The following is a 23,874-nucleotide window of genomic DNA, read 5'->3' on the forward strand; positions in this document are numbered from 1 at the left end:
GTGTTACGGAACAGAAACCGGTGAAACTCCACGCTACTGTGTGGGAGGACATCCAGAAAGTGGTGGTGTTGGTGGATCCATTTGTCTAGCTGCCGATGGCAAATGTCGTTATCTTCTTAGCGATAAGTTTAATTTCATTATTTACGGTAGCTATTTTTCAAACGTTTCTTTTTTAGACATTCATTTTGTCCTATTTCTGACGTATAAGTTGGTCTCTCGAAAGTTGATTTGACTGATATAAGTTACTTCAATCATGTTCTCGGTAGATTTTTTCGAGTACTCTATCAATCAGAGATTTTTCATTGCAACCTTCAGAAGTTGAATCGATTTTTTTTTGTTTTAACTAACAGATACAAATATGGCAATTTTTTAAAGTTTTAGTACTGTACCAAAGATGATATGATTGGAAAAGCACAACTGGCATAAAGACTCGAGCTCTCAGCAAAATGATGCATGATCACTACATTTAAGCGAAAAAAGAAAAACACTTCATGGGATTTTCATCCTATTGGATAATTCATCCCAAGAAAAAAAAAGTGTGTATCGAACTCACGGCAACATTCTCATCTTGGCATGCCAGTAAAATATATTACCTAAGTCTAAATAAGAATTAAGTATATAATTTGAAAAAAGATGCCCAACCGTGTGTTTCAAATAATTGGCCTCTGAAGTGAAGAAATAGAGTGAACTGAAAACATAATTGGGTGAAATTACAAACACTGGAGTAAAATATGATAAGGTCACGTTGGGTCCAACAGTCGATAGAATTAACAAACCATTTATAAAATTTTGATAATAATGCCAATTTTGAAAAGTTTGTCAATAATTTAAATTTCGTCGTTTTGGTATTTTTGCCAATTTAGTTAAGTTTTCAATTTTGTAATTTTTGCCAATGATGACTAACATTGACAAAAAAATAAAAATTGAAAAATTGAAAATTTAAAACAAAACAAAAAAAATTGAGAAAATTAGCTAAATCGACAAAAATTCGAAAAATTTACATTATTGACAAATAAGAGAAAAAATTACAGAATAAACATTAATGATTAAATAAACCACATGGACAAAATTAACATCAATGATAAGACTGACGAAATTGACAAAAAATTACGACATTGACAGAATTGACCAAAATTTAAAAATTGATACCATTTACCATTGACAAAATTGATAAAACTGACAAAATAAACATAATTGACATAGATTACAAGACTCAATTTTATATATGTATTTTGTTAAAAATTAAAAAATTGAATTTTGTCAATATTGTCATTTTTGGCAATTTGATCACCTTTTTTGTTAATTTGTCCTTTTTGTTATTTTTGTAATTTGTGTCATTCTTATCATTTTTATCACTTTTGTCAATTTTGTCAATCTTGTCAATTTTGTTGATTTTGTCAATTTTGTAATTTTTGTCAATTTTGGCAATATTTTCAATTTTGTCAACTTTGTCAACTTTGTAAACTTTGTCAATTTTGTAAATTTTGTCAATTTTATCAATTTTATCTTTCGGTCATTTTTGTAATTTTTTGTTATTCTGGTCATTTTTGTAATTTTTTTTCAATTTTGTCTTTTTTGTCATTTTTGTCATTTTTGTTTGGCAAAAATAGCAAAAATGGCAATATTTTTGCTATTTTCGCCTTTCGTAATTTTTAAAATTTTTATCATTATAGTCATTTTAGTCAATTTTGTCATTTTTTTCAATTTTGTCAATTTTGTCTTTTGGTCATTTTTGTAATTTTTGTCATTTTTGTCAATTTTTTCCATTTTGTCTATTTTGTCATTTTTGCCATTTTTGTCGTTATTGTTATTTTTGTCATTTTGTCATTATTTGTCATTAGTGTTATTTTTGTCAATTTTGTCAAATTTTTTAATTCTTTTAATCTTGTCAGTTTTGTCATAATTTTCATTTTTGTAATTTTTGTAACCTTTGTTTTTTTTGTAATTTTTGTCAATTTTTTCATTGTTGTCATTTTTTTAAGTCAATGTCAATTTTGTCAATTCCAACTTTATCGTTTTTGAAATTTTTGTTATTTTGGTCATTTTTTTCAATTTTATATTTTTTTCAATTTTGTTTATTCTATTATTTTTGCCATTTTTGTCATTATTGCCATTTTTGTCAATTTTATCAATGCGGTAAATTTTGTAAATTTTGTCAATTTTTTTATTTCGTCGTTTTTGTCATTATTGCCATTTTTGTAAATTTTGTCTTTTGTCAGTTTCATCACTATTGTCATTTTAGTCTTTTTGTCATTTATTTCAATTTTGTCATTTTTGTCAATTTTGCCGGATTTTTTTTATTTTGCCAATTATGCCATTTTAGTCATTTTAGTCGTTTTTGTCATTTTTGTCATTTAGTCATTTTTGTAATTTTTGTCATTTTTGTCATTTTTGTCATTTTGTCATTTTTGTATTCTTTGTCAATTTGTCTTTTTGTCATTTCTGACATTTCTGTCAGTCTTGCCAATTTTATCATTTTTGCTATTTATGTCTCTTTTTGTCAATGTAGTCATTTTTGCCATTTTTTGGCATTTTTTCATTTTTGTCGGTTTTACCAATTTCGTCTCCTTATCATTATTTTTTTTTTATTTTTGTCATTTTGGCCATTTTTGTCATTTTTGCCATTTTAAATCGATTTTATCAATTTTATCAATTTGGTCAATTTGTCAATTCTATGAATTTTGTTAATTTTTTCATATTCGTCATTTTGACCAATTTTATCAATTTTGTCAATTCTGTCAATTTGGTTATTTTAACCATTTTTTTGGAAGTTTTTTTTTTATTTTTGCCATTTTTGTCAATCCGTTAATTTTGTCAGTTTTTATCGTTTTTTGCCAGTTTTGTCATTTTTGCCATTGTTGTCATTTCGTCAATTTGGTCAATTTGGCAATTTTGTTAATTTTGACAATTTCCTCAATTTGTTCAGTTTTTCAATTTTGTCATTTTTGCTATTTTTTTCATTTCTTCCATTTCGTCAATTTTGTCAATTTTGTCAATTTTGTCTATTTTGTCGATTTTGACAATTTTGTCAATTTTATCAATTTTTAAATCTTGTAAATTTTGTCCATAATGTCAATTCGGTAAATTTGGTCAATTTTGTCAACTTTTTCAATTTTGTCAACTTTGTCAATTTTCTCATTTTTGTCATCTTTGCCAATTTTGGCAGTTTTGGCAACTTTGTCAATTTTTTCATTTCTTAAATTTTGGCAATTTGATCAATTTTGTCAATTTTGTCTTTTGGTCATTTTTGTAATTTTTGTAATTTTTTGTCAATGTTGTCATTTTTTTTTACATTTTGTCTTTTTTGTCTATAATCTATAATTGTTTGAAATCTCTTTCTCCTACCAGTGGACAGATTTGAAGGGGGGGGGGGGCTCCTGTACAAAACTTAGATGATAGGGTATTTGCGTACGAAAACTTTTGGAGATCCCCTCCCCCCTTTTTTTTGAAGGGAGGTGAGAATGTGACGTTATTTTTTTAAGAAAAATGATTCTGTAGTAGTTCGAGAACCCTTCCCTTTGCTGGGAGTGGAAGAAAAAGTAATTCGGATTTTTTTTACAGTTTTAGAGTTTTTTTGTCTATTTGTTTTTTATCATTTTTCAATTTGCTGTTTTATTTTCTTCATTTTTAATTAAACTTATTAAGTTTGTAAATATTTCTGGTTTCTAGGTTTTTTTCGATTCAAGTCAAAAGATCTAACATTTTTTATTTCTTTAAAGTTCCCCCTTGCAAGGGAAACAATCCGAAAAACGAGCGCACCTCCCGGCATATTATGGGTTGCAAATTTCATTTTCCGTTGCGGTGCAGATTTTTGCATTTCCTCGTGACTTCGCCGCCAGGCTGGAAGAAATAATCCGAAAACGCGCAATGATATTGCCTCCACTCTCTCCTAAACTGCATCACAGTGATTCAATACCAGAAATTGTTTTCGAAAAATATGAAAAAAAACTGGATTTGTGAATCGGATTGTGAAAATTTTAATTCACCTTAAAAAAAAATATTTTTTTAATTGATTTTTTGTTTTTTTTTTTTTTGGAAAAAAAAGTTTGTGCTCTTGTAACACGGTTAGAATTTTCCACTGGATAGACCTTTCGTGTATAGTCTGCGTTAAAATATTTTTGCAACCAGAAGCGACGGTTGCGCTCCTTCCATCTTGCGGAAAGCTGAGAGAAAAGTGTTTAATTTCCTGCTTTTACCATCTTTCTACCTGTCTCCTGGTCCAGGTCCCGGTTTCAGGTTGTCACTCAACGGCAATAAAACTCCCACGTGGATGAAGATAAACTATCGGGCACAGCCACGTGACACTCGTTCGATCGGTCCGTCCCTGTGGAAGCAAAGCTTGCCGTCCATCGTCGTTGCAGTTGATTAATGATTTCCGTACAACCTGAGTTCATTTACTTTTCAATTAAAACAAACTTCCGTTTAGGTTCTTTATTCTTTTGTGTCTGTTTTAGTTACTTACTTTTATCGTTTCCTAGTTTTTCGTTATATTAGTTCCTTTTTTTCTGTTTCTCCCCTATTCACCTACACAGAGATCAGTCTTCCGGATTTGGTAAGCCGGTCATTTGCGGACGTCGAGCTCCCCGGTTGCAGGGACGTCATTTGTCCCTCCCGGAGGACCAGTTCCGGGGCCTCGAATCGTCATCAGGAAAGTTTCAAAAGCCGTTCCTCGGGAAAAAGTCAAGCCGGTAGCACTCCAGACGTCGGAGCCATAGAAAGTGGCGCTCCACCCCCGCTTTCCCCGACGCCTTCGGTCCTAACGGCACCTTTCCTGACCTACGAAAATGAGCGGCTTTCTCCCACCCTGAACCGGATGACCAGCGCCAGCAGCCCAAATCTAAGCACTTCGGCCGGTGGCTTGCGGACCACGATTCGCAACAAAATGGACTTCCTGCTTCCTCATCAGCAACATCCGGCCGGATCCCAACCTCAAACGGCATCCCAAGCGGCGCCTTCCAAACATCGGCAGTACTCGCCCAAAATCGTCAAGAAAACCCGGCACCTTTCCACCAGTTCTGCCGACGGAGATTCCGGATCAACTTCCGAGAGGCGGCACCTCAGCAGCCCTACCAAGCTCCTGAACCAAAGGGTGGGAAGTCTGATCGAAACCAATAACAACAACACCAACAAGGGTGATCTCTACAACCAAGGATCGGCCAATGGAACCCACTCGATCGATGCCCTGGTTCTGGCGGCTGGTCCTGGCGGAATCGGCAAGATCGGATCCAGCAGCGATGGGCTTAGTCCGGTGGCCGCCCCTGTACATCAACCCGGCCCATACTGGAAGCAGAAAATCATCAAACGGCACCACAAAAGCCAGGCCCAGGCCCAGCTCGATAAGCTGACCCAGATCAATATTCATTTGCATGGTATGTTTTTTTTATTTATTTTTTTTTTCTTGCAATTTTTGAAAAGTTTTTTTTTTGTATGGGTAATTCAAATGTGACAATCAAGCATCCCATCGGGGTGATCACCCTGCACAAACGGGAAAAATTCGTTAAAAAATATTCAAAATCGCTGAAACTTCATAAAAATTATGAACTTTTCCTAGTCGGTCTACCTTGAATTTTCAAAATTTTCTACTTCGTGAGAATGTTTCCCAAACAAATTGCGGTCAAATTTCTTTTGGGGTGATAAATTGTCCAAGAGGTGCTCAGAAGCGTAGGACTTCTATTACTTATACCGTATTTGTTTTCTTCCCACGTTTAGTGTTCCACCGTACCCGATAAAAACAAACACAAATCGTCGCCAGTGTATTGCTACCTCACTCACTCACACGCTCTCTCGCCACACTGACAAAATTTTTGGGGCACTACCGCCCGATGGCTGTGCAACACCAGGTCAAAACCAGTTTCTTTAAGGTTTCAGTGAAACCTACACTTGACATGATTGAGGTATCCATGTAGGAAAAGTGAGACCCAAATTTGGGCATTGTACCACATTTTTTCGGGCAAAATGATACCTAAATTTGTTTTCAAGGCATGATAGCAAAATTAGGTATAATTTTGCAATGAAAGTCTGCTCGGGAGTGCAACACTGTCCGAATAAACAAACAGTTTGACAGCACCTAGTGGTTCACCAGTGCAACACTAGTGCAACACTCGGTATAAACAAATACGGTATTAGTGTCTGAATCTGAAATCTGAATCTGAAATCTGAAATCTGAATCTGAAATCTGAATCTGAAATCTGAATCTGAAATCTGAATCTGAAATCTGAATCTGAAATCTGAATCTGAAATCTGAATCTGAAATCTGAATCTGAAATCTGAATCTGAAATCTGAATCTGAAATCTGAATCTGAAATCTGAATCTGAAATCTGAATCTGAAATCTGAATCTGAAATCTGAATCTGAAATCTGAATCTGAAATCTGAATCTGAAATCTGAATCTGAAATCTGAATCTGAAATCTGAATCTGAAATCTGAATCTGAAATCTGAATCTGAAATCTGAATCTGAAATCTGAATCTGAAATCTGAATCTGAAATCTGAATCTGAAATCTGAATCTGAAATCTGAATCTGAAATCTGAATCTGAAATCTGAATCTGAAATCTGAATCTGAAATCTGAATCTGAAATCTGAATCTGAAATCTGAATCTGAAATCTGAATCTGAAATCTGAATCTGAAATCTGAATCTGAAATCTGAATCTGAAATCTGAATCTGAAATCTGAATCTGAAATCTGAATCTGAAATCTGAATCTGAAATCTGAATCTGAAATCTGAATCTGAAATCTGAATCTGAAATCTGAATCTGAAATCTGAATCTGAAATCTGAATCTAAATCTGAATCTAAATCTGAATCTGAAATCTGAATCTGAAATCTGAATCTGAAATCTGAATTTGAAATCTGAATCTGAAATCTGAATCTGAAATCTGAATCTGAAATCTGAATCTGAAATCTGAATCTGAAATCTGAATCTGAAATCTGAATCTGAAATCTAAATCTGAAATCTGAATCTGAAATTTGAATCTGAAATCTGCAATCAGAAATTTGCTATCTGAATCTGAAGTCATGAACGACTTTGGAAATCTTGCCCACCCATAAAAATATTTATAATATAATATATCAAAAAAGAATCAAGCAATACCTACAAAAATAAAGCATTCATTTCGTTATCAGCATCAGCACAATCAATCAACAAACCACGCGGCGAGACGGCAGTTCCTCCTGCTGCTGGGTTGGGTGGTAGATTTGGTGAGCGACAAAAAGAGAGCTAAAGGATTTGTTTCTCCCGCGGCTACGTGAGGGGTGCGAGATTTGTACATCAACCTGCTGAAAACGTGGGCCAAACTGGTTGAAATCTGACAGCTTCCAGTAAATTCGAAAAACGTTGCTACAAATTTTCAAAACACCACACAAAAAGTATGTCCATCGAAAGAGGAGATTCTACTGAATCTCTAGGTATATAAAAAGTGACCAATTTGAGTTCAAATTTTAAAGAAATCACGCTATCAAAATCCCGTAAACCCACCGACATGAGGGGGAGTTTGAAACAAGATGTGAGTTTCATGACCATATACTGAACAACTGAGATTTTTGAGGAACCAACTATGTTCTACGAAAATAATAATAAAGTTAACCAAAAAAACTAAAATTTGAATTTAGAGAATCGGTCCATTGGTAAGCGAGATACAGCAATGCAAAGCCAAAATTGTGTGACTTTTTTTAAGTAAGAATTTTTTCTACCGGAAGTTCCGGGATAGCGGCCAAAACTTCCTTTGGACCACCAAAAACTTATACATCTATGGATAGATTTATTCTTGAAAATTCCAAATATTATAAAATCAGCCCAATATTTGGAACCTGTCACAAGTAATAAGCATTCAAAAAGAGCTCTTTTTCGGGACTTTTTCTCATTCGGAATCAGCTCCTGGTGATCTCGTAGAATATTTCGACTTATTTTTTCGATATTAAGAAACTAGAATAAATTATCTATACAATGAATTAAAATTCTTCAAAATCGGTCAATATTTGCGGCCAGGAGAACGTACGTAAACTATAGGTCAAATTTATCTAAAAAAGATATGTACTGAAATTTTGCGAACGGCTTTGGAAAGTTAATATGACCTCAATTTGGCTTAAAGTTGGAAAATTTCCAAAAAATTACACTTTATATTTCAAATTTCAACCCAATCAGTTCAGGGTGGTCGGAATTTAAAAATTCGAGTTGCATTTGAGTCTTTTTCCCCCCATGAGGGTCCAAAAAAGCGAGCGAGTTATTCTACTCGACACTCAAAATTCTAAATCCATAATCAAATAATGATAATAGAGCAGATATATTCAAGAAAAACAATCTATATTTAAAATTAATGCCAAAACCTCAAAAATCCATCCTAAGTTCAAAATTTTGCTACAGTTTTTCAAAATTTTCTCACTTGTCATAGACTAAGGTTGTCAGAATGTTTTCAGCACGTATCCGGGCCGAACAAATCCGGGCTGTTTTATGTAAAAACCAGGCAAAATTCGGGTATTTGATTTCACAATTTTCTACCAAAATTCAGGCATTATCGGGCAATTTTGATCAAAACTTAGGAATTGCTCGTCAAAAATCATGAAAAAAAAAACATGAAAAAACTTTTCCTGATTATTTTTTTTTAACTTGCTGCTCCAAAAATTTTGGACAAATGAATAAATAATATTTTAAAACTCAATTTGTTTTTCAAAGTTTGATTTAAAAAGAGAATGAGAACAACCCGGCTTTTCCAATGAAATCCAGGCAACCGGGTCAGACCGGATTTTTCCAAAATCTTATATGAAATATTCGGGCATATTTATATTAGTTGTCGGACAATCTGGCAACCTTATCATAGAATTTTATGTCTAAATATTAAATTTTAAATTAAACCCATTTTGGAGGTTCTGGTTCTATATTCCCATAACCAAAATTTTATTTTTACATATTTTCGTATTTCTGATTCTGTATCAAGTTAAGGATTCTTGATTTTCAGTTCGAATAATCATAAGAAATTAGGAATGAAAAGCTGCTTTGAAATCCTGATTCGGTTTTGCATTTCATATCAAATATGAATCATGTTTTTCGAAAATCATTTGCATTTTCAATATATTGATAATAATTTTCCGAATATGAAAAAAAAAGATGAATTTTGTTTTACATTTTAAATCGACGTTCTCAAACTTTATTCTAAAACAAAATTTAAACATTAAAAGCTTCTAAGTGGCGATCCAAAATTGAAAACTTAGATTAGATTTCAAATGAGGAATGAAATTCACATTTAAATTCTGATTCACAATACAGATTAAAAATAAATGATTGAAAACATGAATTAAGATTAAACCAGCGATACAGAATTTAAATAAAAGATTTATGAATGATGGCTCTAAAACTTGGCTCATAAAATTCTGATCTGGAATTAAAATTCGGAAATCGTATTTTTGTACATTTCAAAAATCGTATAGAAATTCACAACAGTTCAATTTTTGAGTTTAGGTTCAGTATTCATATTTTAAATTCAGGAATGAGTGGACGAGTTTTTCAATCAACATAAAATTGTAAAGGAATTCAAGAGAATATGAACATAAAAATTTGCTTGTCAATTTCCAGATTCAATTTTTTTAATCAGCAGAAGTTTGTACACACAATTCAGCTGAAAATCACAGATATAAAGTAGAATTTGAGTTAATTTTCTATGTTTTGTTTTATGCAAAATATCCCAAATTATATTTTAAAAAAGTACCCACAAAATTTTCATTATGGAATTGATTCTTTATGAAAAATATTTCCTGTTGAAATAAAAACAAGTATCTGATCTTCAACTAAGAATTCTGCACAAAATTCGACGTATTTTTTTTTGCTTCGATTATAGTCGTTTTACCATCTTTATGGCATTCGCGACTTTATCAACGCTGCAATTGGCGGATCGTTATTGAAAAACTTATCCGGTACAACTGTGTTCGATGTTTTGCTCTTGGGCTCGAACTCGCGGACATCGGCTCAGGAGACAACAGACTTGTCAACTGAGCTATATCACAACCACCCAATTACTCGATGTATTGATTAACATCAATAATATTAAGTTTTTTAAAGCTGAATTTCAAACTGAAATCCTAAATTTAGTTCAAGTTTGCATCGAGTAAATTTGATCCAAAAATTTGTTATTGCTTACTGTTTTTTTTTTTTTGAATTTTTTATTTATTTATTTCAAAGGTTAAATTCTTGGAATTTGCAAAAGAGTTTGGAAGATTGAGCTTTTATGATTTGAGCATAGAATACGTTTTTTTAATAAATTGAAGGCTAGCTTAAAAAGAACTTATTTTAAGAGTGTCATTTTGACACTATTGCAGGTTTGAAGGCTTGTAACTTTTTTCAGAAGCTTTAAAAAACAAAAATTTCTTCAGGGACCTCAAATGATTTCAAAAGTTCTTGAATATTGTATCTTTACTTTTTTATGGACGAACCCTGGAAGCCTGGACAAAAAAACTCCCTTTTCCGACTTAGAGTGTCAATTTGACACTCCAAAAGTAAAATCTATCTAAGTCGTTTGAATTATAATTAATTTCATAAATAACTTATCTCAATAGAAACCTTGTAATGTCAGTAAAATATGTTTAGAACATTATATATAGCTAAAGCTTCTAGTTTTCTCGTTATTCAGCATGAAAGAACAAAAATCTGAAAAAAAACATGTCTCAGGAAAACTGCTGTAGTTCATATACTGCACGTCCAAAATAATATTTGCCGTATGCATATGAAAGCTGAAGTTAATGTCTAGATGATATTAAAGCTTCATGATGCCAAAAAATATATTTTTGAATTTTTTGTTTTATGAAAGGGTCACAAGAAGTTCAAAAAAGTGGTCTGAAAAACCTACTTTTCATTCGATTGCTAGTAAAAATCGTTTGAGCGATGGTAGAGTTGCTGAAAAAATACAAAAATTTAATAATGAAAACTTAAAAATGAATAATCATGTAAATAGTAACAAATATAATTTGTTTTTTTTTTCGTACGTTGTTGGGCAAAACATCATTGGTAAAAATCAGTCACCATGAGTCGGTTCTTCCTACGGTCCTGCTCAGTATGGTGTATCGGCAAAAAGTTTGGGATCATGATCATGCGAAACATGCAATTTAATTCCGTGCGTATGTCAGTCATGAAACAAGGTTTCGTTTAATGCTCATGAGTTGTTTTCGCTTTTCGGATGTTTAGTGAAAATGCTTTTTCAGACTAACTTCGATAAAACTTTAGCTATTTTTGATAATGTTCACCAAATAGTCGGTACGTTCAATAAAAACCTGCTAACTTGTTTCGACCATAACTTTATTATCTTACGAGTTATTACAGAAAGGTTTGGCTCCATGTTTGATGGATCAAAATATCTTGGTCCTTTTTTGAAGTAAAAAAGACTTTAGCCTTTAAGTGTTGAATTGCCTTGTTTATTTTTCATTGCAAGCTCCGATTTTTAAAGAACGCATCGCAGATTATCGAAAGCCCATTTTTTTTTCTGAATTAAAGATATCGAAACTGTCTAGACAATGGTCAAATCAAAAAGATACAATTAAATTTCAGAATATATTTTTTTATAATTTCTTATTTTTGAACGTTTTTGAAAAAAATGAGCTTTGATTGTATTTGCCCCGATGTAGAAAAAATGATTGATTTTGATTTATTGATACAAAACGATTCTTCATAATTCAAACTATATGTGGTAATTTTTCAGATATTTAGAATTTTAATTTACATAACTTTAAGTTTGAAAAAGAAATAAAAATTTTAGATAAATATATGGAAAACGACCAAATACATCAAACTAAAAATGTGTTTTAAGTTTCTTTTTTTTTAATAAATCATGCTTTCTGAGCCGATGTCCGTGAGTTCGAGCCCAACAGTAAACATCGATAACAGTTGTACCGGATAAGTTTTTCAATGACTTTTCCGCCAACTTCATCGTTGATATAAGTCGCGCATGACATAAAGATGTTAAAAGGACTATAATCAAAACAAAAAAAAAATAATAAATCATTAATTTTTTTCCAAGGCTTATTTACTGTGATATTTTACGTCTTTCATTAGCTTTAATGCATTTTTACCCCTTTGATTCGAAAAGCCTCTTATATTTTGAGCCGTTATCACAATCAAACAATTTTAATTATGATCATCAAAAATTCATTATAAAAATTAATTTCAATTATGAAGATTTTATGGTAATAAAAAATTACATTAAAAATGTGAAACTTAGACCATTGGTTGAAAATTGATATCAGTTATGCTTCAAATTCTATACAAAGCACGAAAAAATAGTGTTTTTCACCTGCTTTGATAAGTACTTTTGCTCAAAATCTATAAGAAGCTCGCGTTACCTGCTTATGTACATATGTGAGTGCAGTTGTTCACGCATTGTATCTTTTCTATGCAAAAAGTGAAATTTATTTTCATCAAATCTATCTTCACTTACATCTCTAATGATATCTATTCAATTCTAGAAAAACTCTGAAAATACTACTTTTTAAACTAGAGATGATGGATAAAATCTGAAATCGATTTCAGAAATTTATTTCAAAATCAGTTTTTAAAGCATATGTAGCTCCAAAAACTTGCCTATGTTCCAATTTTCCCAGGTGAGATAAAACTATTTTGTCATACCCGACTATTTTCTATCAAACAAGACAATCGCTCAAGTTGAACATTCGGAAGACATCTAATTTTTGACCAACACGACTGGATTTGAGGATTCACACCAATTATATCGCCGATACTGTTTTTAGATCATCTACACATTATATTTAAAATTTGGAGTAGAAATTCAGCTTGATAATTTAGGTTTGAAAATCCTCTCTTCGATTGCAATTGATTATGAATTTCAACTGATATATTGAGATAGTAGAAACTTTCATAAATTAACTTTTTATTCAATATATTTTTTATTTATTCAAACATTATAAAAAAAAAGTTTGAAAATATTGAAAGCATAAAGAAAACATACGACTTTGCACTTTTTTCATATATAATTTGTTGCAAAATAGTTACTTTTTCTTTGGTGGATTCAGTTCCAACAAAATTAAAAATCTAGTATGAGAGCTTGAAATTCAAGACAAAACAAATAAAAATGAAGTTTCAAAAGCTTCATACCTAAGAATATGATTTTGATGATCTTAATTTAGAATTAAATTTATATTTAAAAATGGAAGAATTTGAACAAGAATTAATAATAAGTCGATACTTTCTGACTACGATTTAGCAAAATACTTCAGAAAAATAATTAAATATTCAGTTTTTTAACCATAGCAATATTATTAACAAACACTTTTCTAAGATAATTGTTTTAGAATCGTTGCAAAATGAAAATCATTAAAACTTTGGTGATGGGTTTACCCCGCCATGAAGATTCCCATTAAAAATATTGTGGATAAATTGAAATTTTTTTTTACTTTTTCTTCTACGATAATGTGTGTTGAATTTTTATTTGTGAAATTACATTTATATAAGAAAATTCTTTAAAGAATTCTTAAAGTTATAATTTTTAAACTGCTAAATGTGAAAATTACGAAAATAATCTTATTATCAACACTTTTTCACAGTGAACATCTAAGACTCGCAGATTATTTTATAAAAGGATATCGAAATAAGAATATTGAGGAAATTTGTTAAAAGTTTTCACTATTTTTCTTAAAATTCAAGTTTTCCAAATTACAAATCTACAAGTATACAAACCTACAAAATACAAGTCTTATTTGCAACTACAAACCCCCCTCCCTCCTCCATCCTCCACTCTGTTTCACAAAATAAACGTATTTTCGCCAGATATTTACGTTCCTTCTTATTGACTGATTTTTGAAAATTTGGAAAAATCAATAAGAGCCAACTCACGGACCGCCCCTGTTTTTCACTCGTTGTCTGGGGTCTCCTGACGTTCGAAAATGTTAGTAACGGGTTCACTTTGCTTTCCGTCATAAATATTAAGGCTATGCTGGCTTTCATTACAACAAACTATACCAGTTGCTGGGCGGTCGAGTCCTTTAAAGAATCGGTGGGCATTAAGTATAATGTAATCAACTAAGCTTGAATTTAACTACCTAGTTATTAATTTTTTGAAGAACGAAAAGCAGACTCTCGCCATACTGGAGTTGATGACACAAATCCCGTTTTCTCGGAAAAATCGACGTGAGTACGCAGACGTACGATCGACCCTGATGCTGATACACAAAAATGCATGCTAGATATGGAACAGTTATAAGTTGTGGAGGATTTATCGACATAGAAACTATAGTTAACAAACTCCACGTACTCCATAGTAGCCAAATCAAAATGGCTGAATCGGGAGTTTTTCATATCGTTACACCTCCTATATATACACACCTTGGTCAAGACGACCTGTACACTAGTGACATTTCTTTTTGGTGTGATTTAAAATTCTATTAACAGCACACGTTCTAGCCGAAGTAACCAAAACTTTTATAGAACATGTTTCAAAAATCTTGAAGCTAGGAACTAAAAAGTTCAATTAGGTACGTCAATGAACAATCTTACATAGGTACAACGCCTTTAAAGTGGGAAGCCTTCCGTCTCAACCCTTTCTGTAGGACTTCTGGTTCCAACGCTTTCTAAGTTGAAGACCTTCCGTCTTAACTTTTTTCTTTTGGTCCTCCTGTTCCAACGTTTTCGAAGATGAAGATCTGGCAGTATTGTAACAATCTGGCAGTCTGTAATCTGATTAGTCTCACTGTCAGTCAATTAATTATTCAGCCAGTATGCTGGTCTACAGCAAGGTGTGTATATATAGGAAGTGTAACGATATATGAAATTCCCGATTCTGCCATTTTGATTTTGCTACTGCGGAGCTCGTGAAGTTTGTTTATAAACAAAGCCCTCAGCTCAAGCAAATTTACCAATGTTTACAAACAAATTCACTGAATCTCACCGCGTTCTCCTCGCCTTCTTACTGACAAAGTCAGAGAACCTTGTGATCTAATAACCTTGGTCTGCAGTATTACAGTATTTAAGTCTAACAGACTAGATTGAGATTTCAGCTTCAAATAATATTTCAGATTATGAAACGCAAATGAATTCGTATTTCAACAAACAGAAGCTCTCACGCATAACAGAAAAAAAATAAAAGTTCGATTTAATTTGGAGAAGACACCCACTACTAGTTTTACTTCTATTTTTGGCATTCCCGTTTCCTCTCTAACATAATTAAACGACCCGGAATTGTGGATTTTATTTTCTCGTCTGCCGATAATCGAATAAAATCAATTCAATTTCCCATTACACAATCCTATCCGTAAAATCGAATGGAAAACTCTATTTGATTTTCCATTTTCGACCTTAGTTCCAATTCAATGTTGTTTTCCCATTACACGATTAATTACGTACAAAAAAAAAGTTGTTTATTTTAATTTCGCAGAAATCTTCTACAGAATTGATTTTAAAAATAAACATTATCAAACTATAAAGTTTTATCATCTACATTCAAATTTGTATAAGTATCAATTCCTTATTTCGAACATTTAAAACGAAGCGTTCCATTCATTTCTTCAAATTGAATGGCTTCTAAAATAAATCAAAAAGCCTAATCCTCAAAAGCGATTAGGAATTCCTGCCGATTGAATAAATCCTTTTGCCACCCCAAGCAGCCTACATTCCTCATTCTGAATCTACTTCGATCGGCTGGGAAACCACCCTCGGTTCCCCACCCATTCCAGTCAATCGAACAGCCAGACTAGTAGTGAGGAAACAATCAATTCCGGACAGATTAGTGTTTGATCTCTGGAGCCACCATCGACGACGACGATTGTCGATTGGTCGGAATTGGTGTTTTCGATTCTTTCCGTTTTTTTTCATCGTTTATTTTTACTGCTTAAAAAGTGGAGCTATCAGCCAGGAAGCACTTTTCTTCACTTTTTCCGACCGAATTCAATTAAAACATGAAACAGTTAGCTTCCTCTGTTTATCTCTCTCTGAATCGTGATGCCGAGCCTAGTTGGACTTTCAATAATTCAGTTACGGTACTGTAACAATCATTAACGGCGCTTACATCCGGAGAATTTCATTCCGATTCGTTTGATGGAAACTTGCCCACAGGATGTGGTGCAGCTTTATTGAATTTCCTTTCTCCCAGTTGCCATTTGATTCTTGAATAACGAAAACTATCTCATGTGGCATTTTTTTTTTCTTTTTTCTCATCCACAGCTCTATTTGCAGCCGTCGAGCATGGTCATCTGGAGAAGGCCCGCACCATCCTCGAAAGTACGGACGTGGACGTGAACAGTCTGAACAGTGATGGCATTTCGCCGCTGGACGTTGCGGTGCTCAGTAACAACCGCTCGATGACCAAAATGCTGCTGCAGCAGGGCGCCGTTGAGAATGCTCACACCAGTAAGTGGAGTTGCTTTTAATAAATCTATCATCATCATCATCGTCTGACGCGAAAAAGGCGACCGGAACATGCTAAAAGGAGCCACAATTTCATACTAGCCGGTTAGATCTAATTCTGTGTGTTGGTGGGCGGCGTGTCAATTATTGGCACCATCGATAGGACGATGGCGACCGTCGCTTTTTGCAGAAAAGCTGAACCAGCAACGGCATTTTAGTTAGGTTTGATTACTCCTGTGTTTCAGTTAGGCAGTAGAATCAATCCGGTGCCTTTTACATTCCATAGGCGGATTCGTTCAAAGTTGGAAAACATGTTATGTCTACACCATCCCCCTCGAGAAGGAATGATATAGGAGTTTTTTTTTCAATTGTTCAAATTTTTAATATGTTCAATTTTCCCCAGGTTAAAAAAAATATGGATAAAACCATTTTCCGATTTTTTTAGTTGATTTCTTCGTACGAATTGTCTGAGTATTACAATGAAATTAATCGTCAATTTAAGTTCACAGACTATGATAAATCAGAAAAAATAGAAAGATGAAAGAATCTCCTGAATAACAAAATCGGGAAAATTCTTACTTAACGCTTGATTCTACATAAAAGAAAACCTCAGATTTGTATTGACAAAGCTAAACATATTTTCAAATAAAAAATAAATGATGATGAACATAATAAAAACAACACGAATAAGTAAAAAAATATGAATAAACAACCGAACTTAAAAAATACAAAAATTACACAAAAGTTATAAAAAGTTTGTCTTTTTATTACTTGACAAAAATGACAAAACTGAAAAAATCCAAAAATTACATCAAAAACAAAAAAGCGTAAAATAACATAAATGACAAAAAAATTTAAAAAAAATGACAAAAATGACAAAAATAACAAGAACAAAATGACAAAAATGACAAAATTGACAAAATTGACAAAATTGACAAAAATCACGAAAATGACAAATATGCAAAATGATGACAAATGACTAAAATAAAAAAAAAAAAAAAGACAAAAATGAAAAAGCGACAAAAATGAGATAAATGGCTAAAATGACAAGAATGACCAAAATAAAAAAAATGACGTTAAGTTCTCCAAAAACAAACTTGAAAAATGACAACATTGACAAAAATGACGACATGACAAAAATGACAAAATTGACAAAAAAAAACTAAAAAACACATAGGTACGAAAAAAATTACATAAATAACAAGCATGACGAAAATTGCGACAAAAATATCTGAAATGACAATAATAACAAAAATGACAAAAATTAATAAATAACAAAAATTATAAAAAATAACAAAAATGTCAAAAAAAAAAGTCAAAAATGGCAACATGACAAAAATAACATTAATGTCAATAATAAACAAAAATGACGAAAGTGACAAAAATGACTAAAATGACAGAAATGACTAAAATGTAAAAAACCGACGATAAAAACTCTAAAAACTTAAATTAAAAAATGACAAAAATGACGAAAAATACTCGAAAAACTAACATGAAAAATAAAATGACAAAAATGACAAAAATGGAATAATTGACAAAAAAAAAACAAATAGACAAATAGAACAAAATTGACAAAAATAACATATATGACAAAAATGGCGACAAAAATATCTGAAATTAAAAAATGAACAAAATGAATAGATAAATAACAAAAATTATAAAAAATATAAAAATGACAAAAAAATGTCAAAAATGAAAAAATGACAATAATGACAAATGTGAAAAAATGACAAAAAAAGGCGTCAAAAAAGGCGACAAAAAATTACAACAATGACAAAAGTGAAATAATGACAAAAATGACAAAAATGACAAAAATGACAAAAATGACAAAAAATGACAAAAATAACCAAAATGACAAAAATGACAAAAATGACAAAAATAACCAAAATGACAAAAAGGACAAAAAATGACAAAAGTGACAAAAATGACCGAAATGACAAAAATGACAAGAATGACTAAAATGACAAAAATGACAAAGATGACAAAAATGACGAAAATTACAAAAATGACAAAAATAACAAAAATGACAAAAATGACCAAAATGATAAAAATTCCAAAAAAGGCAAAAATGACAAAATTGACAAAGTTGACAAAGATGACAAAAATGACAAAAATTACATAAATGGCAAAAAATACAAAAAATGACAAAAATGACAAATATGACAAACATGACAAAAATGACCAAAATGACAAAAATTCCAAAAAAGGCAAAAATGACAAAATTGACAAAGTTGACAAAAATGACAAAAATTACATAAATGGTAAAAATTACAAAAATGACAAAATTGACAAAAATGACAAAAATGACAAAAATGACAAAAATGACATAAATGACAAAAATGACAATAATGACAAAAATGACAAAAATGACAAAAATGACAAAAATGACAAAAATGACAAATTGACAAAAATGGCAAAAATGACAAAAATAACATAAATGACAAAAATGACAAAAATAACATAAATTACCGAATTGACAAAAATGACAAAAATGCCGAAAATGACAAAAATGATAAAAATGAAAAAATGACAAAAATGACAAAAATTAACAAAAATGTCAAAAATGACAAAAATGACAAAAATAACATAAATGACAAAAATGACAAAAATGACATAAATGACAAAATTGACAAAAAATGCCGAAAATGACAAAAATGACAAAAATGGCAAAAATTAACAAAAATGGAAAAAAATGAAAAAAAAAATGACAAAAATGACATAAATTTCAAAAATGCAAAAAATGCTAATAATGACAAAAATGATAAAAGTGGCAAAATGACAATAATGACAAAATGACAAAAATGACAAAATTGTCAAAAAATGACAATAAATTCTCCAAAAACTAAAATAAAAAAATTACAAAAATGACAAAATGGACGAAAAATATTCGGAGGACAAAACTGAAAGAAAAATGGCAAAAATTAAAAATATGGCAAAATTGACAAAAAAAATACTTAAAACAAAAACGGAAAGAAATACAAAAATAACACACATAACAAAAAGGGTGACAAAAATGTCTCAAATGACAATAATTTAAAAAATTACAATAAATAAATAACAAAAATTACAAAAATGACAAAAAAATGACAAAAACGACAAAAAAATTACGAAAATGAAAAAGGCAAAAATAACAAAAATGACAAAAATGACAAAAATGATATAAGACAAAAGTGACAAAAATGACAAGAATGACAAGAATGACAAAAATGCAAAAATCACAAAAATGACAAAAATGACAAAATGACAAATATGACAAAAATGACAAAAATGACAAAAAATAAACAAAAACACTGGAGAATTGTGACTATTTCTGAAACAGAATGTGATATCTAATGGCGGCGTCTGTGAATGGAGTTAAAGTAAAATAATTGAGAAAAAGGAAATCACAATGAATTTTTCACTGTATTGCTTATGAAAAATTCATGAAAATGAGAAACCAACTGAATTTTAAAAAAAACCAGCATTCCACAGATTTTAAAATCCTTTTATATATATATATGTAAAATTCAAATTGAATGCTGCGATTTTAGATTCAGTGTGATCATAAAACTGTAGATTTGAAAAAACTGGGCAGTTTTGTTTAAATTTTAAATTTTTTGATTGTTTCAATAATCTAGGCTTGTTTATGAAAATAACGGATAGATATTTTTAAAAATTTCGATAAAATTGGTATAATCAGTGAGTTGATCTTTTTGTTATTTTAGAACATTTGTCTCGACGTAACTGGATCTTAAACTATTTCCGGTGTTAATGAGATTCGTCTTCATATTCACATTTCAAACATGTAAACGAATGTCAGAACAAATGCCATTTCTTCCAGCTGTAGCGAGTCCTGCATTCCTATGGCCCAGAAATTTCTTGGTTTCAACCAACTTACAGCAGCAAACGGCAGCAGAATTTCCCCGGAGATGAATTAGTTTATAATCAAATTTGATAATTAAAAGTACCTACCAGCCAACCCAACTACTTCTCGGGAAACTTTTGCTCACTCTTTTGGGTGCTCTCTCTCTCACTTGGTGCACTAGGACTTTTGGTTGGTTTTCCACTTCCGGTGGTTCGTTGGTTTCGAAGTTTGCCAGCGCTAAATTTAGCACATCATCATTCCCTCTTCAAATTTGCAGACACATAGATGGAAAGCTTCCGTAAAAAATTAAAAAAAAAAGATAAGCCGTTGTTGGTGTCAATTATTTTTTCAGACTTGTCGTTACTAAATTCAGAATTAAAATTCAAATCTTGAAGTGTCAAATTATATAAAAAAAACTGGAATCTGGGTGCACACAAATTCAACAGAACATATCGCCGGACCACCAACTATTTGCCCGAAGCTCGTTGTCATAATTGGCTCCCATCTATCTGGTGGGGTGTCTCTAACCCGGGGAAGGAGCGAGTTCCCGTGGCCATTTTCCCGGGAATCAATTGGGAACCGCCGCCATTTCTCCTGGCTCCTGCAAGGCCACAGAAGCTCATCAACCGACTACTACTGACTGGCTCACTTATTCCTGATTGCTCTCGCTCTCTCTCTCTTTCAACTCAAGTACTTCATGTTTTCATTGTGTTGTTTATCTTTTTTTTTCTTCGTTTCATCCAATTAGTTCAAGCGGCCAACAATAACGTGGGGCTGCATCTGAACAATCTGCTGTGCGAGGCCGAAAACACGATCCACGAGCTGGGAAATTTCGACGCCGGCAGCGGTGGCCAGCAGCAGCAGCAGTCCGGGGAACGGGGTCAGGGCACCGGAAGTGGTCCCGGAGTGGCCAGCACCGGCAAAACATCCTTCTCCAACATTATCGGTAAGTTTAGCGGGTGTTGTTTTTTTTTATTCGTTTTAGAGTCTCCTTCTAGTGCCCTCACAGATATTCCATGGGAAGTGCTGGCTTTATCGGGATCGATCTGATCAACCTCTAGACATCATGAGATTTTTTTCACTTTGACTTTTGTCTCTTGGCTGTGCTACGAGCAGATGCGATAATTCGATAGAGCACACATAATAAAAATAAACTTGTAAGGGTTAGGTATGAAACTGTCGTGGCTAATTTTTTACAGTCGCCATGGAAAGAGGTGATCATATGAAAATATTTTATTTAAAAAAGGTTTCAAAATTTCAAATTGATTTATTCAAAAATTTCTCTAATTTAAAATTTATGAAATTCCAACACATACTTTCACAATACTAATAAATATTCTAGAACAGTGCAATTCCATTTGCAGTTAACTTGAAATTTGTAAGAATCCAAGATTTTTTCAAATTTCCTATTTCATACTTACAAAGTTAAAACTTCCAAAGCATGAACTTATTTTCTTAACTAATAATTCCATATATCTCAATCTCAATACTACTCATTTCAAAGTTTTATGTATGATGTATGATTTCAAAGTTTTACGTTTAAATTCTTATCACTTGATCACTGAATGTCAAAGGCCTAGTTTGATATTTCCAGTACCAGAATAAACCACTTTTTAATGTTTTAAATTTCCGAAAGATTTTAGGGATGAATCATCCTTCGGGATGAGAAAAAAATCTACAGAGACTTTGAATGTCCCCTTCAGGTATACTTAAATTGAATAACTAACAGCTGTTACGATTACTCCTGAGATGATACTATCCAAAACTTTGATAGCGACATCTTCATCAATTTTTTTAAGCTATCCACATAGCTAAGTAAAGAAATATCATTAAACAATAGAATAAAACCACTTTTGATCAAACTATGACGATTTTAGAAAACTGAGAAACAGCGACAAGCTGAAAATCTTATTTAAACTCGTCACAAAACGGTCTAATTGTTCTATGAATAAACCACTTAGTTTTGTTGATGGTGAAAAATTTTCACTAAAAGTCTTGGATCAAATCAAATCTAACACTTGCGAAGATTCCAACCATTTCTGTAGTTTCGTTTAGCGTCATCTCCATTTATTTTTTGTAAAAGTTTCACAAACGTTTCAGCTTACAAAACAAATCGCGCTACCGGGTCATCCGAAGGCCAAATTTTGAAAAATAATATTACTTTTTCCCCGAGTATATGAACTAATTAATTGAAACTTCGCACTGCACTCCTTTCTACGCACTTCATCTATCGATTTCACACAAAATTTGCTCTACTGGAATATGCACTAGTTCATTTTTCATTCTCTAAGAATGAAATGGGTAAATGATCTTGAGCGGAACTAGTCAAAATCTGATCTTGAGCGGAACCATTTTCTTTAGCTAGATCTAGGCAATGATTTTTTATTAATCTTATCGAAATGCTGAAAAAACACTTTTCAAGTTTTTTTCACACAAAAATTGTCATTTTTGCTTAAATTTATAAAATGGAATAATGTTATTAGAAGCTTTAAACACATGCGCATTTCTGCTGCAATTTTCACCAATCTATGCTGACTTTAACGTCAATTTATGTAACCCTTGATCGTTATGAACTGATTCTTAATTAATAAAATGGTGGAAAAACTCCTAAAAAAGCATTATTCGGGTTTTTGTAACAAGTTTTCCATCAAAATATCAATCAATCGCGTATTTATTAAAAGTAAAATATGATCTTCAGCGGAACTACTAGCTTCCTAAATACACCGCTAGGTGCGCTGCCTTATGCCTTATGTTTCACACGCGGTTTTTACCCCTGAATATATGCAGCACCTTTGTATTTTTCTTATATACCAGCTTTAAGGACACAAAAGATGTAAAATTAAGTTCGAATGGAACCAAAAATAAGTTAAATTGGTGTCATAGCGTACCAAACCAGGCATAACATAAGTTGAATTATTTGGGGCACAAGAAATGTTTTTTGATTCTTTCTTTCAGAGGGACGACGGGAAGGAGGAGGAAGGCTTTCATACATATTTTTGGTATAATTCGAGAACTAATGAAGCCGATAAAGTAAAGTCATTATTTCAGAATAAGAATCAACCTGTCATTACTGTTCGAACTTCATGAAGCAGCTTTCATTTAAAGAGGTAGTTCTTAATGTTGAAATTCCAATTGAAAACGATATACTTATAAACAAAAATTCTAATTATTTTTAACACAAATTCCTTTAGTATTACAAAGTGTAGCAAAATACACAGGGTTAGCTTTTCTATAATACCTACATAACGATTCTATTGGTAATCTGGTATTGAAAAACTATCCGATTCCCTTGTGTTTGATGTTAACACTTGAGCTCGAACTCACGGAAATAATTGTTTTATCAATTGAGCTAAATACTTAATGTTTCCATGTTTTTTTAATGAAAATAAATTTTATCGTCATTTATGAGAAACTGGGATTTAAACTTTATTCAATGAATGAGTTGTTTAGAGAAAGGTTGCCGAAATCACCGAATAATCTGTAATTTCACAGAATTTGAGCAATTTTTTTTTCACAGAATCTGTGTCACAGAACCCAAAATTTTGAAAGGTTCATAGATTTCACAGAATTTTAGAATGTCGAATGGTTTTCATAACCTTAATTTTTTTTGGTTGGGCGTAGGGCTAAATGACAGCGTGCTGTTAAATTCCCAAAAAAAAAAATATTTTTTTTTGTCAATATAAAATTTAGGTTTCTTACT

General features: G+C 31.9%; 1 protein-coding gene across 1 annotated transcript in view; it reads left to right on the top strand.

Annotated features, from left to right (window-relative positions):
* The window catches only part of LOC129738122 (uncharacterized), a 91,340-nt gene extending 70,111 nt beyond the window's left edge, over nt 1-21,229 (top strand). Inside the window, exons 3-5 of the mRNA XM_055729309.1 lie at nt 4,533-5,369; nt 16,148-16,333; nt 20,923-21,229. Of these exons, the coding sequence (XP_055585284.1) occupies nt 4,533-5,369; nt 16,148-16,333; nt 20,923-21,224 (1,325 nt within the window). The 3' untranslated portion in view covers nt 21,225-21,229. The remainder of the gene's footprint in view (nt 1-4,532; nt 5,370-16,147; nt 16,334-20,922) is intronic.
* Nucleotides 21,230-23,874: the final 2,645 nt, after the last annotated feature.

Source organism: Uranotaenia lowii, chromosome 1, assembly GCF_029784155.1.
Source record: "Uranotaenia lowii strain MFRU-FL chromosome 1, ASM2978415v1, whole genome shotgun sequence".
Lineage (NCBI taxonomy): Eukaryota > Metazoa > Arthropoda > Insecta > Diptera > Culicidae > Uranotaenia > Uranotaenia lowii.